The following is a 16,476-nucleotide window of genomic DNA, read 5'->3' as shown; positions in this document are numbered from 1 at the left end:
TCTAAAATTAAAAAAAAAACCATGAATCAATATGCAACATAAATCAGAAGGAACATTTCTACATTTGTATCTATGCATATATACGATTTGACTCTATCCATCTGCTGCCTTAGTCTCTCCGTCCCTCTATCTACTCTATTTCTATGCTGCACGGTAACCATGCAGTTGTTATCTCAGCAGCAGCTGTGATCAGACCTCCCACGCAGAGACGCATATCACAGTTATGCAGAAAAAAAGCGTATCTGTACCTCACCCAGTCTTGCACACCTTATCTGTCGCCTCAGTGAGAGCCAGTGCAGTCTGATGCTTTTTCTCGTCTGGATTTTGAGGCCCTTCCTGACAGCAGGCGTGGATAACCTGTGTTTAAGGTTGGTCACTGTGGCCTTATAAAAGCAGGATACAGACCACAGCCCAGCGTGGTGTGGTAGACCCTGCTATTGCACATGTGCAACACTTGTCTCATCTCAGCTAACACCAAACTCACTTCTTTGGCATGATATCACTCCCAGACCCATGGTTTGATTTAATTTAAAGAACATGTTATAGTGCAGCTTGACCTTATTGAGTCCCGAAAATTGTTTGTTGTGCCTGAGTAATGGAAAAAACTTAAGAATAACTTCCCTAACTAGCTTTCATCAGGGGTTGTCTTTGGAGTAATGCTGTTTCTTCACCCAGAGGGAAGTCATTGATATCATCTGGACTCCAGCCCTATCGTCTTAACTCTACTCGCTACTGAAGGTTTTCATGAATGCAAACATGCTCCCATGTTCAGTCTGGTTTGACTGACTGACTGGCTGGGTGGGATTTAGAAGCCTAATGAAAATGTGTCCCTGTATTTCAGTCTATTCCAGCAATTTGGAAAATAATGGGTGGAGAATTGAGAGGTTGCGGTGAAAGGGTGAGGATTGAAGGATCAGATGGGCAGGGACATGGTTTCACTTGTTGCAGAGTCCTGTGTTGGAGGGACTACAAGTGGGAACGAAGAATGATGCAGTTGAGAGTGAGCAAAAGGGGTCATTTTGGAAGGACTGTTGTGCTCATACTGGGCTGATGAGAAGATGAAGGCTGCAGTCTGGAGGGGAGAGAAAGAGCAGATTGTACAGTATGCAGAGTGACCCAGCAGCATCCTGGCAGGGACAGGGTGCCCTAGCAAGGCTTTTCCTGGTCTCACTGTGCTTTTGTCTCACAACACTGGCTGAAAAAAAAAAAAAGAAAAAACACAGCTATGACTGAACTAAACTCAACTAGAGTTTCCACTGCTGTCAGTCTCACAGACACATGATGGGAAGAGCAGGTGTGTGTGTGTGTGTGTGTGTGTGTGTGTGTGTGTGTGTGTGTGTGTGTGTGTTGGTGCATGCCTGCTGTTTCAATCTGTTCACTGCCTGAATAGGAAAATATTGAATAACTTGGTTCAAACTTTGAGTTTTGCAATAGTGTTTTTACTGACATACAGCCCATTCTTGCCCTTTAAGCACCCTTTAAATGCTGTGAAACACTAAAATCTACACACTAAATTAGGGCTTACTGATAAATGGGGAACAGTTATGGACATAATTAGAGTTAAAAATATTTTCATTTTTGCCATATCACTTTCCCAAGATGAGGGAGAGAGTGGAAAGAAGGCAGAGAGTGTGTTAGTTTCCATGACGTGATGTGTTGTAATTCTCATTTGTTAAAATAACTGTGAGGGAGTTGACCTTTGATTGGATATGATCTCTCCAGTGGAGTCTCTTGCTTTAAACTGACATGTCCAGATGTTCTTCAGAGGGTTTCAAGTTGACATATTTTGATTTTTTGCATAATAACAAACAAGAGACGAATCACATTTTCCACCAGATAGCTTCCAAGTGTTTCTGGTCTGTGGTCATACTGATCAAATATGTCTTCACTGCACGCTTACAGCCTAGTCATGCAGGTAAACTAAACTTTCCCTTTAGACTTATGACTGACTACTTGGTGCAAATGTTGTCCTCCAAATGACTTAAATATTCTGTTTTGATGTTAGTTTTTTTCTGGTCTTCCAAGGCTGCGGTAATTTCCATAATAACTGTACTGACTACTTGAAATGGTTGGAAATGACCATAAACCAGCTATGACTTGGCCTGTTGGTGTCTATGTTTAAGATTTTATTTTTCCCCTCTCCATAAACACATCATAACTGTCCTAATATAATATGAATGTGAGTGTAAGTGAGTCTGTGAGAAAGACACTACCGTAGTTTCTGCACTGAGACTCCAGACACTATGATACTCTGAGACTGAGAGTCCAGACACTATTATGCATGCTGGTGTTTACAACATTTTACATGTGTATATAACACATAAACAGACACTCTGGCAAGAGACGAAAATATTGCTGCAGACAATATTTCAGTAGAACAGAGGAACTCATTAACTCAAGTTTTCCAGCGCTGACATGGAGCAGATGTATGGAGGGGAGCCGGAAAGATCAAGACAAACCCTCTGGATGAGGAAGAAAAGATAACTGTCAGTCACAATAGCAATAAAAGATAACATGAGAACTGTGGATGGAGACACCAAAAACAGTGTGAGGAGATGGGGTTGCGTCTGGCCAAATCCTCTGTGCAGGAGGCATGGACTATTCTCTTGTCTTCCAAGCTGTGGATATATATATATATATATATATATATATATATATATGTGTAAAGTTAGAAAAGTCATGAATAATAACAGGGGAGGCCAGTATTTCTAAATAACTCTTTAATATTGGAAAGGCCTCAAGAGAGCTTGGTTTAACAGATCAGAACGCTTGCCACTCTGACACAGTAGACTCCAGAGACAAACACAGAGTCTAAACACATCTGCTTTTAATGGTACGTAAGTGACAGCTCATAAGACGCTGCCATGCATGTGGATTGTTGTGATGAGCTTCCTTCATGTGATGGAGCCTAGTCAGCGCAATAGTCATAATTCTTGTCTTAGAGCAGAGTATAGAAAGATCGGGAAGAACTTGACAAAGCATGGTCAGCGTCTGGTGTTCTTTTGTGTGATGTGCAGGTACAATTGATGGGAACAGCAGAAGTTTTTTTTTTTGATGGTAAAATAATCTATAGTGCAGAGCAGACCGATGTTTAATCTACAGCCCTCAGCTGAATCGCTGATGTGTTTCTTGGCTGTTGGTTTGCAGAGTGAAATGCCATTAAAATGACAAGATGGATCAGAGAAAGGAGGGAAAAGGATGCAAGGGACTTGTAGCTAAATCTTTTTCTCTCATCTAAATTTACGATGCACTGATTCCTAATGGTTTGTAGCATTGATCGGTTCTGTTTATCAAGAGGGACCTGGATAGGACAGCTCACTATAGAACAGACGATCAGCTGATGAGAAATGTAGAGGAAAATGATGTGTAAGTGAAAATAGGTTAAGTTTGGAAGAATCGTGATGAAATAAAAGACATTGGACTTTTTCCCTCTTCATCTGTTTTTTCCAGTCCCAGTAGACCATTTCTAATTTTGTAATCAGACATGCGGCTGACAATCTACAATTGGATGTTTATGAAATCGAAGCTGAGAGGAAAAGAGAGACTGAGTGATGTAAAGGGACTTGAAAAGGGGGAGGGTTGCCTTTGTTTTTAACACACAGCCATGACAACAGCCAAGTAAGTAATTTAGTTGCTTTGGCTGGCAAGTTTTACTTCAGCTCTCAGGGAGTAGCTATCAGATTGCATTTTACATACCGCTGAGAAGTATGTCAGCTCCTCTCGTCTGAGCACCCAGCGCAGAAGTCCTCTGAACAGATTGAAAGTATCATGTGAGTCATGGAGGAGACAGTGACTTGTAGTGGGAGGCAGGTACGGTTTCACATTGTCAGGCCCGTCTCGCCCGCAGGCTTAACGCGTTACAGCAATGATTGTGAGATACAGAAACATTTCCTTAAATCTTGTGCTTTCTGTCACAACTGTACCTGACATTGCATGCAGCTCTCTGTAGGGACCTGTAGTCTGCACACACAACAAACACAGGAGGGAATCACACCTAGACTACAGCCTGTCAACATGACGGTCAGTACACATTAATCATGGTGAGAGGTGAGGGAAAATAATTTTTGGCAGTGGAGACAGAAAAACCACACTGACAAGTTTTCCCTCGTTAAAGAGGATTTCGTCCAAAGTTTGTGATTCGGTTTCAAAAAAGGGTGCCAATGGAATACTGTAAGGTGTAGTGGAAGACTACATCGAACCAAATTATTATGTTTAATATCTCTTTCAGCGTATAACAGTAATTATTATGATGATATCATGTTTAGCAAATGCGCTATGAAAGTTTCATATAGAAACATGCCTAGTCTGATTTCGCTTACCATGACAGATGGCCTGTACTACCAGAAGAATCACACACAGTACATGTACTAAAAGAACTCCTGGGAAAGTAATTCTTTCCATGGTGTGCACAGCAAGGTAATGGAGGCTGCTGCTGGCTGCTTGTAGGTCTCTGCCAGGTTTATAGTTTATGGATGTCTGACTGAAACAACAATGCACTGTCATTTTTCCTTTTCATGTATTTTGTTTTCTTTTCCGTTTCTCTTGTGTTCTTTTTTTTTTTTTTTTTTTTTTTCTTTTTCTTACCAGAACAGAAGGGAATAGTTCTATCTGTAGACCAGTTGCATAACTTGGCTCTTGGATTAGGGTTCCTCTGTCTTGCTACGAGCTGAAGTACAGAACAGCAAGAGATTTTCCATTGCACTCCTTCCTGTCATTCTCAGCAAATCTATCTTCACAATCTCCTCTCTTCTTGCGGCAAACCCTCTTTCTCAGTCTCACTTCCTCCTCATCTTTGTTCGTTTTCCATCCTGTTCCTTACCTTTTATCAGCCCTTCCTGTCTTGGCCCGTGGCCTCTCTTTAATATTCTCCGGGACCCCAACACTTGAGATTTCCATTTACAGTATACACACAAAAAAAAAAGCAATTGCTGTGGTATCTCACATGAGGTCATCGCAATTTGTGGCTTAGCTGCAGCTTGTTGTCATATTCAGCCTGTAATTCTGTTTATATAATAATCTTAAAATGTGTTTGTAACGCAGAGTGCAGTCTACACTTTAATTGAAGAGATAACGAGATATTGAAAAGGTCATTTAAAGTTTAGGTTTAGAGATGTTTTGGTGTGTGTAAATTTTTGCTGTGGTTCATGTTGGACTGAGAATCTGATCTGTTGACATCTTTGGTTGGATCCAGAAGAAAACTCTTTACCCCATCACTTATTCATTGACGACTGCAACTAGGGATGTTGCAATATACCAGTATTGGCCATAACCGTGATACGTAGAAAATGAAATATTCATATTGTGCTAATAATACACACGTGATAATGGTCTTGTGGATCTTTTGTTTATCACTTCAACTGGTTGCCTATTTCACAAAGTGTTATAGTGTTTATTTTTGTACAGTTATAGTTACAGACTCTCTCCACCTCCCAACACTTGTATGAGTCCAATTCATTTGCCAAAGATGAATGACTGGTAGCATTGCGCCCCCCCCCCCCCAATAAGAGTTATTGCGATAATATTGTTATCGTCAATTCTTTGGCAACAATAATTGTGTAGTGAAAAACTGACATTGCAACAGCCCTAATTGCATCTTGTAACTGGAGGTGATGTCAGCTTTCCCTGACAGCCCTCATGTTAACCATACATACCCGACAGTGTAGATACTGCCAGCCTCTAGCAGCCCCATAGGACTGTGCTTTAATGAAAAAGCTGCTCAGCCAGACCAGCATGTGGAAATGACAGGCTGTCTGTGGTTTGGCAGAGCAGGCTTCATTTTTTTTAACTGCACTCTTTTACTGCAGCATTTAAAACCCTCTCCTTACCAAATCTCCCTCGTCAAAGCCTGTTTCCAAACTGTTTTCAGTGTTTTTATTTTTTATTTTATTTTTTTTAAATGTTGCCTGTTGTTTGTGAGGCTTCAGTGTAAAATTAGACTACAAAGGCACAAGAAAAATTAAGTAAATAAATGAAATGAATAAGATAAAAATGGAAATAAAATTCTAATAGGTTCTGGAGAGGCTGTGGATCGGTTCCCTGCTGCTTCAATACACATGAGGCAATTGGTTATTACATAACTTCAGAACAATAGAGATTAAATGACTTCAGCTTCAGGCTAAGCGAGATGGACAGAGGGGTGGATAGTCAGATTAGAGGACAGGCCTAGGTGGTCCAGTGTTGAAGGATCAGTGACAGTTGTTGAAATGTTGTGGTCTTGTTGAGCGAGAGAGGTGTAGGAGTGTCTGCGTGTCTCCTCTTGGGTGTATCACCTACCTGGGTGGTCAGGTGGTGGTCTGAGCTGTGAGACACACAAACACCTCTACCTCCCAGTAACTATGGAACGTCTGTGTTTAAGAATCATCACCAAAGTTGTGTAGAAGTTGGAGAAACGAATGATTGACATGATGGCAGGAAGGAGGAAAGCGCTTATTTAAAAAAGGACAGATTTTAAATAAACAATGACTTCTCCTTGGTGAGACAGGCTCGTGTCTCCTACACGCTGGTTTAGCTACATCCTGCGACATGGACAACATGCTCAAACTGTGAGGAGGCTCAACACAGGCTTGTAAACCTTGTGGGAAGATGCTGTTGGGTCTTCTACAGTGTTTTTTTTTATGTCTTAATACTATCTCTTCATCTTCCTACACTTTCCCCCTTTTTCCTATCCTTGTATCCTCATCCTGACTCAGGCAATATAGGTCCCGAGGCATCACCTCGCCCACGCACGAAGGTCTTCTTGTAACATCTGTATTTGATATTTTGCCTCTTTACCCCCGCTGGCTGCCTCTAACGACTCAGAGACTCACCCTTGAATGAGCGTGACTTCTTTTTGCAAGTAGACGTCCTGATGCGACCCAGGTCAGGGAGTTGTGAGCAGTTCGGTACAGGTTGTTGCTTCCAGACGGTCAGACTGTCTCACTGGGGGTATTGTGTGGGGGAGCTGCAGCCTGATTCAGTTGTTCATATTGTAGCCCAAGCCGGCTGGGCTGGCAGGGATTAGGAGGAGAACTTGCACAACATTTTTCCTACTGTTACGTCAGTGTCCCTGGCCTCTGGAAAGCCTGTGGGGGCCAAAGGAGGGTCTGGGTTTCCCTTGTGGTGTCTGTGTGGTCTCCTATCTTTACCTCATCACTGAGGACAGTGGCTGAGGCCAAACCGAGTTGAGCCTGGTACTGACTGCCTATTTGTATTTGTGTGTTGTTGGAATTTTCTGTGATCAAGTTCCAAAATCGCTGCCCTTCCTTTAATAACGTGAACTGAATTCACTCTCAGAACCGCTGCTTCCACAGCTGCTGCTACTTTGTAAGAATAGCATCATGAGAAGTGCAGACATTTATCAGCTTATTGACAGGTAATCAGCAAATTACAACTTCAGCAACTTGATCATTATTTTAAAGTTATTAATGAAATAAAATAAATCAAACAATTACTAATTACATTGCGGGTTTGTCAAATATGAGGATTTGCTGCTTCTCTCTGTTTTTTGTCAATGTAAATTGAATAACTTCAGCTTTTTGACAGTTGGCAGAAATAAAATATTTATTTATATTTATTGGTCTCTGGTAACTTGATTTGAAGAACATTTTTTATAATTTGACATTTTGTGGATTGAAAGTACTTCACTGTGCATTACTGAGGAGTTTTATCGTTTACATTTGAACCGAAATGTGTTTTTCAGCAAAGTGCATTGTGTGTGTCTGTAATTTTACCCATAAGTTCTAACAAACACACATGAATGACTCTTGCATCATAAAACATTTGTTTAAAAATGTTTTGAAATAGGCATTGTTTACATTCATTTGTGGTTTGTGTCTTTTCTTGTTTTAATCCGGCGTTGCTTTTACATGTTACTGCCACTGCCATTACTGCCGCCCTGTGCAGCTCTATTATATCACCTCTGTGCTCATGGGATTCATACGTGTCCTCATACACAGTAGAGCTTGACTTCTCTGAATTGCATTCAGATTAATCTATTCCTCAATAAATGAATGAATGAATCAATGTTATAATTTTGTTTAAAGATAAACTGTCAGATTTACAATTGAGTTTCAAATTGCTTTTATTATGATTCATGAACATTTTTGGAAATCTTTATTTTGGTTGCATAAAAGCTGCTGTGGGAATCTGTAATGAGCACTGAGCTTCATACTGAGACAGAACTTGTTCCTTTATCACTTGCTTGTGTTTACAGTCATGTATGAATCCTTCTGAGCCTTAGACTGGATCCTGTCTTCTCCCTCTCTTTCTTCTCTTCATAGCGTTTCTCTCCTATATCCTGACCTCTGCCTCCTCTTCACTTACCACTGACTGACCTCTGACTAGACTGTTGAGCACATTCAGTAAAATGCTGACATAAACAAAAAGGTTCTGAAGATCTGTGCATGATGTTAATTTCCCTGATTGTTTGTATGTTTTCAGGAGCTTTCAAGCTGTGGCTGGAACAAGAAGGAAAAACACAGCTCTGCTCCAAATGTCGTGGCCTTCACTCGCAGGTTCAACCAGGTGAGACACATAAACAGTCTGTACTTCAGTACTACCTCAAGTCTCAACCGAAAGGAGAGTCAAGAGAGAGAAAACCATTCCTCTTGCAGTGTTAAAGATTTATGAGCCTTGGCCATCAAGGAAGGGAGATATTACATCTCCTCTTTCCATCGTGTCCTCTTCTTTCATCCTCCAAGTGCCAAATCATCACCCTAGCTCTCCCAGAGGTGGTTGTTTTTAAAGCCCTGCTTGTCAGGGCAGTTCCTAATAACCGCCACATCTCCTCCCTGCTAGTCGTATACATCATAACTAGTCCCCAAGTCAAGTCAAGTCAAGTCAGAAGAAAGGTAGGATATTTAGTCCTTAGCTGGTTCTTTGCTTTTGGACTTAGTTATTAATGTGCAGGTTGGTGCACATTTCCAAATGTATGCAGGAGTGTGCATGGCATGCTCCCTCAGTGCCCTGTGAAATCATCAACAGGAAGTTGTGGGTAATGATGTAAGGGGCAGCCATGCCCTTGAATCACCTTCCATTGTTTTTGCCAGGCTCCTTTAAGACCCACTTTACTGCCCTCCAGTATAAATATGAGATGATCTAACAAGAATGTGTTGCTGTGGAAACTTCTTCATGTATAGCAGATCCCAAACGGTGATTCAAGATGTTAGCTGCACACATTTCAGTTGCTTGGAGCCAAGGAAAATGAGCTTTTTGGATAATAGGACTTGGATTGGGAGAGCAGAGAGTCCCAAAAAGCTCCTTAGCATGAGCTGAAGCCATATTCCTTCCTTCAGTCGCTGTTTTGCTGGCACTTCATTTTGGGAGCCAGTAGAGCAAAAGAAAAGTGGCCAGTCCGTTGAGCAGGCAGCAAGGAGAGAATAATTCAGAATAAGACTGTACATTGATCATATAATACATATGATCAATGCACAGTAATCTCCTCTTGTGTTTTCTGCAGTGACACACCAGCAGCTTGTATAGTAGTAAAAAAAAACAGTTGTCTATATCCAGCAATTGTAAGATGAATAATAAACAATTTCTTGCAATGATAGTAGCCAAATGAGAATAGACTATTCTCACCAGAAAAGAACTAAAAAAATGTTTGATGCTGTCAAACTTTCAACATAAAAAATATCTTCATATTATATTTATGTTGCTTTATTATTCACATTCTAGACATATTACAAACAAGTTACAAACATACAGCTACAGTCAATTATGCAACCAGATAACAGAAAATGACATATCTACTTCTCAAATGAGCATCAGCTTGATTTCTACAGTGCAATTATTAATGCAAATAAAAGCAGCAGCATCAACTTATTCCAGCGCTACTATTAAGTATATAAATTCACTTTCTACCACTGAACAGCTGTTGGTAAATCAGGGCTCAGTCCCACCATCACCTCAGGCCTGTCGACCAGCTGTTGTCCCCGTTTTTGTCCAGATCTTCAACTCCATCCCATCCCTTCCTCCCCTCAGGCCATTAAATGGGTTGATCCACAGCTTTTGGCTGGATCTATCTGCTTCCGCTTATTTATGATTATTGAAGTGCTGGAGACTCGCAGCTCTGTTCTGGCGGCCTTGATACGCTCATAAACACAGCCCCCAAGACATGATCTTTGCTTCAGGACATGATATGACATCCATAAACACAGGACCCTGTCTTTGCAGCCCCTGTATCCCCAAATCCTCCCTCAGTCACACAAACACATTCGTGTTTGCACCTATGTGGAGCACTGTCGTCATGACTGATCTCATCGTTGTGCAGTTTTGAAGGCCAAGGCATATGAGGACACATGCTCTGTGATGAACCCCCACGGCATAGTGAATTTCAGAGACATGCTTTGTCCAGACTGACCTCAGATATCAAGTTAAAACATTGAGGAAACTAAAAGTGAAGCTGCAGCATGTTTTTGCTCCCAGATTGGAATCACATTTTACAGTCAATGGAAACTTCAGTCTACTGTACACTGGAGGGTGAAGGTATATTTAAATGTTTTTTTAAAATCTAAATATTGCTGTCTGGAAGAAAAAAAGGTGTATATTAAAATGGAAGAGTTTACCATCCATGTATCTTATATCCATTTTCTTACACTCCCTCATCTTCTCTCCATGTGAAATAGTAAAAATTAAACACATATGGCTCTGGAGATACACCACCTGCATAGATTGATTGATTGACCGGTTTGATGAGTGTATCATATGGTTAAAAGAGAAAGAAGGGGGGGGGGGGGGGGGCAAGCGAGTGAGTGGCTGGATGAATTTATCTCCTCACTCCTCGGCTCTTCCCTGAAACAAAAACAAGTTGCGAGGCTGTTTCCAGGAAAAAGAAGGAAAGTTAACTGTAGGTTAGAATTAGTGCACATCCAGAATGTAGATGGAGAAGCACACACACACACACCTAATTTATAGACGCACATGAAGCACATCTAATGGTCTGTGGCTTTAATAGAGGAATGTTGACCACACAGACAAAGTCAATTAATCAAGCACGAACAGCAGAGAAGAATGGGCGAGGAGCAAAGTAGAGACTAGTTCAGAAACTGAATGAGGTGAAAGTATGTCTGTGTTAGAGTAAAAAGCAGAGATGGTCAGTCTGCCTGTCTTATCAGAACACAATGTGCAGACAGCTGTGGGCTTTGAAAGCCCTCAGAGCCCTGTGGCGTTGACGCTAACTTCCCCTCCCATTACCTCCTCTTTTCCCTCGCTGTTCTCCCTTTTCCTCTTTCCATTCCCTCTGTCCCCAGTGGTTAAACACTGATTGATTCACTGACTTGTCCGAGTGTGTACGTGTAATCAGAACTTTGGCTTACCAGCGTTCTCCCTAGAGACAGATTTCCGACATTACTCTCGATCTGGCCAAGTACTCTGAACACACACATACACACAGTCCTGCTCCTTTTTCAGTTGACATACCAGGAGTTATGGTGTGTATCTGTTGTGTAATCAGTTGGAATCAATTGGATTCTCCTGTGAAGCTCTTGTTTTTTTCTCAAGAACTAATTTCTAATCGACTGTAATGGAGCATTCCCGTTAGCAGTCTGTCCAGTGCTCTCCTGCTCCGCTTTATACTGGTTTTAGTCCAGAGTTGTCATGGCTGTCTGCAGGCCTTGGCTCTGGTCTCAAAGTCTAGAGATTTAACAAGGCAGAACTCCCTGTCTTTCTTTCTACAAACCTGAAATACTCATTGTTCTGTAAAAAAAAAAAAAAAAAAAAGTAACATGAGAGATGAAGTTTTCCTCAGTTTTGCTGTAATTGGGTCTGTTTTTGGCGAGTTTTTGGCGAGTTTGTGTCGCTCCGTGCTGTAATCTCTTTGTGTGTGTTTTCATCTAGACAAGTTTTTGGGTGGTGAGAGAGATCCTCCATGCGCAGACGTTGAAGATCAGAGCGGAGGTGCTGAGTCTTTACATTCGCACTGCCAAGGTACACGCGTTTACGCACAACATGACACTGTTGTTCTATCCTGATGAATGTTTGCAGTTTAAAATCAATTTGTACGCTCTATGTGCTCTTAACTTTTCAGAAACTGTGTGACATGAACAACCTCCATGCGGTCATGGCTGTCGTGTCAGGGTTGCAAAGTGCTCCCATCTTCAGGCTTACTAAAACATGGGCGGTGAGTATGTTTACCTTACTTTGAAAGTAAGTTTGGTTTGTTAGTGCAGTGCTGTCAGTAAACAGGGATGTCACATGGATCAGTGCCAAAACACTGGACACATAAACAGAGGCTAATAAAAACATCAATGCCATGACAAGATGAAAAGGAGAATTTAGGACATTTAGAATTTAAATATACTCAACTTCATTAGGTAAACCAAGAGTAGATGAGTTTAAGAGATGGCAGTGAGTTTAGTGCTGCACATTTGTTCCTGAGAGAAATACCTGGCGCCTCTGTGCAGATTGGATCAGATCTTGGCGTGGTCGGCGCTGTAGACCTTTTTATACAGGAAATTTTGTATCAGTGTCCAGCTTATGAATGTGTGAGGGGCAGCAAGTCTGTGCCAGTGTTCTTGCTGAAGATGATCTTCCATAATGACATAATGAGGCTCTGATGTAATGGACCACACACTTGATCTCTGCAGCCATCATTAGTACGTTCTCATTGTTACAAGCCTTTAAGTTATGTCAGCAGATCAGCTGGACTGTGGTCTGGGGCTTCACTACCTCTGCCATGGTCTGTAAGTTAACTACTCTGCAGTTTAGCATCTGTAGCTGTCACAAGCAGACATATGCAAGCATGGAAAGCTGCATACTTCCTTTCTCTGTCACTGGCCTGGTGTTCATTGAAGTGTAAGTTTTAGGGTAGTCAGTGTATTAAGACAAATTAGCTGTTAGAGGAATTTCAGAAGCTTCTTCCCTCTGAGAAAATGTTTTGGCATGGGCTTCCAGTTTCTTTCTAACACATTTGCAACGGTTGTAGAGAATACTACAACATAACTGCACTTTACTCTGACGCTGACGACTGTAAATGAGTGCAGAATACTACCAGGTATTTGACTTCTTTTCCAAACAAGCCACAAATAAAAAGTGTTAACGGTTAAGGATTGACTATATCCACTTGCCATTTTGAAATTGGTGTTTTGTCTACTCTTGTCAAAGGGTGACTAAAGATTCAGAACAAGTTGTGAACTTACAGCCTGCTGATAGTTTGTCACATCCAATTAACCAGCAGGCAGTGTTCACAAAGGAAACTGTGTAAGCCGATTCTGTCTGTCGTGCAGCATTTCTCTCCGTTTCTGATTCTCTGCATTTTCTTATGTGTTTATACAGATACTTATGTTGTATTTCACATTTCACTCACTCTGATGACTTCAACAGCAAATGCAACTTCAGTGAAGTCATTTTATTGACTAAACTTATTCTCAATTGTATTTTTCCTGTTGCTAACATGTTGTAGTCTATTTAGATTTCATGGTCTCTTCCTCTTCGCTCCCTTCTGTTCTTTACCGCACAGTTACTGAGTCGGAAGGACAAGGCAACGTTTGATCGACTCGACTACCTGATGTCCAAAGAAGACAACTATAAACGTCTGAGAGACTACATAAGCAGCCAGAGCATGGTCTCCTGTATACCATACCTAGGTAACAAACACAAACAGACACACACTCGCAGACCACCACACGATCTTTGATGTTTGAAGGATGCACTGATGTTCCTTACTGTCAGCTTCTTATCTTTTCGGGCTGGTCACGGGATAAAGGTTGATCTGAGTACAAATGTCTGGGTTTAAGAACCAAACTGCCTCTGAACATGTGTTTGGTATAAAACAGGAAACGAGAGGTGTTTTATTTTTCCTTATCTCATCTTATTATCTCATGAATTATTCAGTGCCAAAGTCATCAGTCAGTCATGTTTATTGTCTGTAGTTCCCCTTCTGTTTTCATTCTGCTCTTTTTGTTGAACATATTTTTACTGCTCTGTTGTGAAACATCTCAAAGTTCCTCTCAGCTGGAACAAACACATGAATCAATGAGGAAAAAATAATATTAATGTCTTTTTCCTTTCCCTCAGTTTTATACTCTTTTTATTTTTTATATTCTTTCTCTGACTCTACAGTATGACATCACACAGGAATCCCTTATGAGTTGTGCAAGGAAAGTGCTCATGCCCATGTGTGTGGTTTTATTGCTGTACTGTTTGTTCTTGTTTTGACTTGATGATGACTGGATGACTTTGAACTTCTTTACTGCCACAATGTTTTTTCTCCAACCATCAGGCTCATATCATAGCTACTGCTGTGCGATTTCGAACTTACACGCTCAAGTATGTACAAATAAACACAGACACGAGCACAAACACAGAGAGCTGGAGAGTCTGTTTGTCGTTAAAGAAACTTTTAACCACCCATTTTCCCCAGCGTCCTCCGTCATGGAAGTCTAGAATTAATGACAGATCATGAAACCAATGCGAAGCTAATGTCGTGAAACGGCACACATTTGCCAGCTAAACTGTATGTCCTCATTGTGTGTGTATGTGGATAAGAGAGAAAGACTTTCCATTTGGTAAGCATTTCAGTGATGATGTGTGACGAGTTGGTCGTTCCTAGGGTGGAGTCTTTGTATTCTAAGTCTTTGTATGAGTATGTGTGAGTGGGATGGTGTTTCCTTACAGTCTGAGCTTGTCAATGATGACTGTGGATGTGTGATGTGAGACCAGCTGGCTGTCGTCAGAGCTGGACGGAGCCAAGTTGGCACACAGGAAGGAAATCGCCACTCTCTTGTTCTCAGACATTCCCCTCTATCATAAATCCACCAGATCCCTCTGAGAGAAAGTAGGAATGAATGAGTGAGAGACTGAAAGCCACAGTACTGGTTCCAGAACATCTCCTCCAACATGAGTGGCGTGCGTGCGTGTGTGCGTGTGTGTAATGGGGTTTCTTCTGATTTGTTCAAGCTTGGATTAACTTCTAGTCACTAAACAAAGTACCTGTTGAGTCCCAACCCACAGCAGAGGGCTAAAATTACCATGTGTGTTTTTCTACTTTCTAAATACACCACAGGCGGGTTAACTTCTACAATGTGTGTTGGTGTATATGTGCCACTTTTACGTTTTCCTATCATGTTTCTGTCTTTGCTCCATTTGCATCTTTGTAGGTGTGATGCTTATCTCTGGTGATAACAAGGCTAAAGAAAGTACCCTGTGTCTGCTGTGTAGTCACTAAGTCTTGTTTTTTGCACAGTGATACATTTGTGCTAAGGTGTGTGTGTGTGTGTGTGTGTGTGTGTGTATGTGTGTATGTGTGTGTGTGTGTGTGTGTGTGTGTGTGTGTGTGTGTGTACGCAATTGAGTGAACTCTGACCTGCTATTTGGGTCGGCAGAGACAGATCCCTCCTGTCTGCACTCGCCACAGGGCCAGTCTGTTAAATGTTCAGATGAACTTGTTCCTGTTCTCTAGCCAATCACACAAGAACAAAGAGCCCACAGAAATATATGGCTCCGCTGTGTCAAAACGCACACACTTTAAAAAAGTTTCCCCAACTCGTTATCCATTCACCTTGTCTACGCCAGCCACGTAGCATAAGCAGAATAACAGCAGTAGCTGCTGTCCACCATCTGTGTACACTGAGTTGGCTCAGTCATGCACTACTGTGCATTCAAGTGTTTGATACTGTTCACAGACAAGTGTAAGTGGAGAAAACATGGACTTGAACCCTAAAAGGTGATGTTGGTCACAATTTTTGGTATGATATAGAAGCTGTTGCATAGCTGATACTTGGAGAGGGGAAAAGGGTGTTTAGTGCACATTCTCAGACAGTTTCTCCTGGAAGACTTTTGTAGTGTTGCACTCAGTTGTCCACATTAGAACATGTGTGCTAGATGAGAGAAAACACAACTGAAACATGTCCAGTCTAGACAGGGGCTTTACCATTACACTTTTGTGATTAGTGTGTTATTGAGTAAGGAATTTTTAATATTTATGACGGTACCAGTTTCATTTTATCATAGTTATGAATGGGATCCTGTGCTAGTGAAGTGTTATTTGTTCTCTGTCAGTGGAGGAAGGGTCAGATACAGGCACACAGGACCTTGACTTTCTTCTCGTCTAGTGTCCTGGTGCTTTAGTTTTTGGGATAGCTGTGGGCTGCAAGCAAAACAGTGTTGACTAACCAATGGAAAGCACCAGCGGTAAGATGTCAGAAAAGAGATCAGGAAAGCCAACCAACTGACTGACTTTTTTTTTCTCTCCTATGATAGTAAATAGTCCTGTGTGTCAGGAGCTTGTTCAGCCAGGCAAGGCCTGGTCTGGCTTGGGCTCTTGGACTGCATGAATATATAGTATTTCATATTTCTGACAGCAAACCGGCCTGACGCTTTTGTTGGCTCACTGAGTGTGTGAGTATATGAGCTATGATGCGTTGACTGTATGTGTCCATTAGCTTCTCCTTTGTGCATGTGTTTGCATCAGACAAACACATGCTCCTTCTCTTCCCTAGCTATCTGTCTGTCTTTTTATCAGTCTTACCTTCTCTCCGCTTTTTTCATTTTAATCTAAAT

General features: G+C 41.4%; 1 protein-coding gene across 2 annotated transcripts in view; it reads left to right on the top strand.

Moving 5' to 3' along the window:
• Positions 1-16,476, top strand: part of ralgps2 (Ral GEF with PH domain and SH3 binding motif 2) — a 69,445-nt gene that overhangs the window by 23,079 nt on the left and 29,890 nt on the right. For both annotated transcript variants that reach the window (XM_056378096.1, XM_056378095.1), the window contains exons 6-9: positions 8,419-8,502; positions 11,815-11,904; positions 12,005-12,097; positions 13,436-13,562. In XM_056378096.1, coding sequence (XP_056234071.1) covers positions 8,419-8,502; positions 11,815-11,904; positions 12,005-12,097; positions 13,436-13,562 — 394 coding nt within the window. The remainder of the gene's footprint in view (positions 1-8,418; positions 8,503-11,814; positions 11,905-12,004; positions 12,098-13,435; positions 13,563-16,476) is intronic.

Source organism: Seriola aureovittata, chromosome 6 (genome assembly GCF_021018895.1).
Source record: "Seriola aureovittata isolate HTS-2021-v1 ecotype China chromosome 6, ASM2101889v1, whole genome shotgun sequence".
Classification (NCBI taxonomy): Eukaryota; Metazoa; Chordata; class Actinopteri; order Carangiformes; family Carangidae; genus Seriola; species Seriola aureovittata.
Note: the sequence above shows the minus strand (reverse complement) of the source record. Positions and strands in the feature narration are given on the sequence as shown.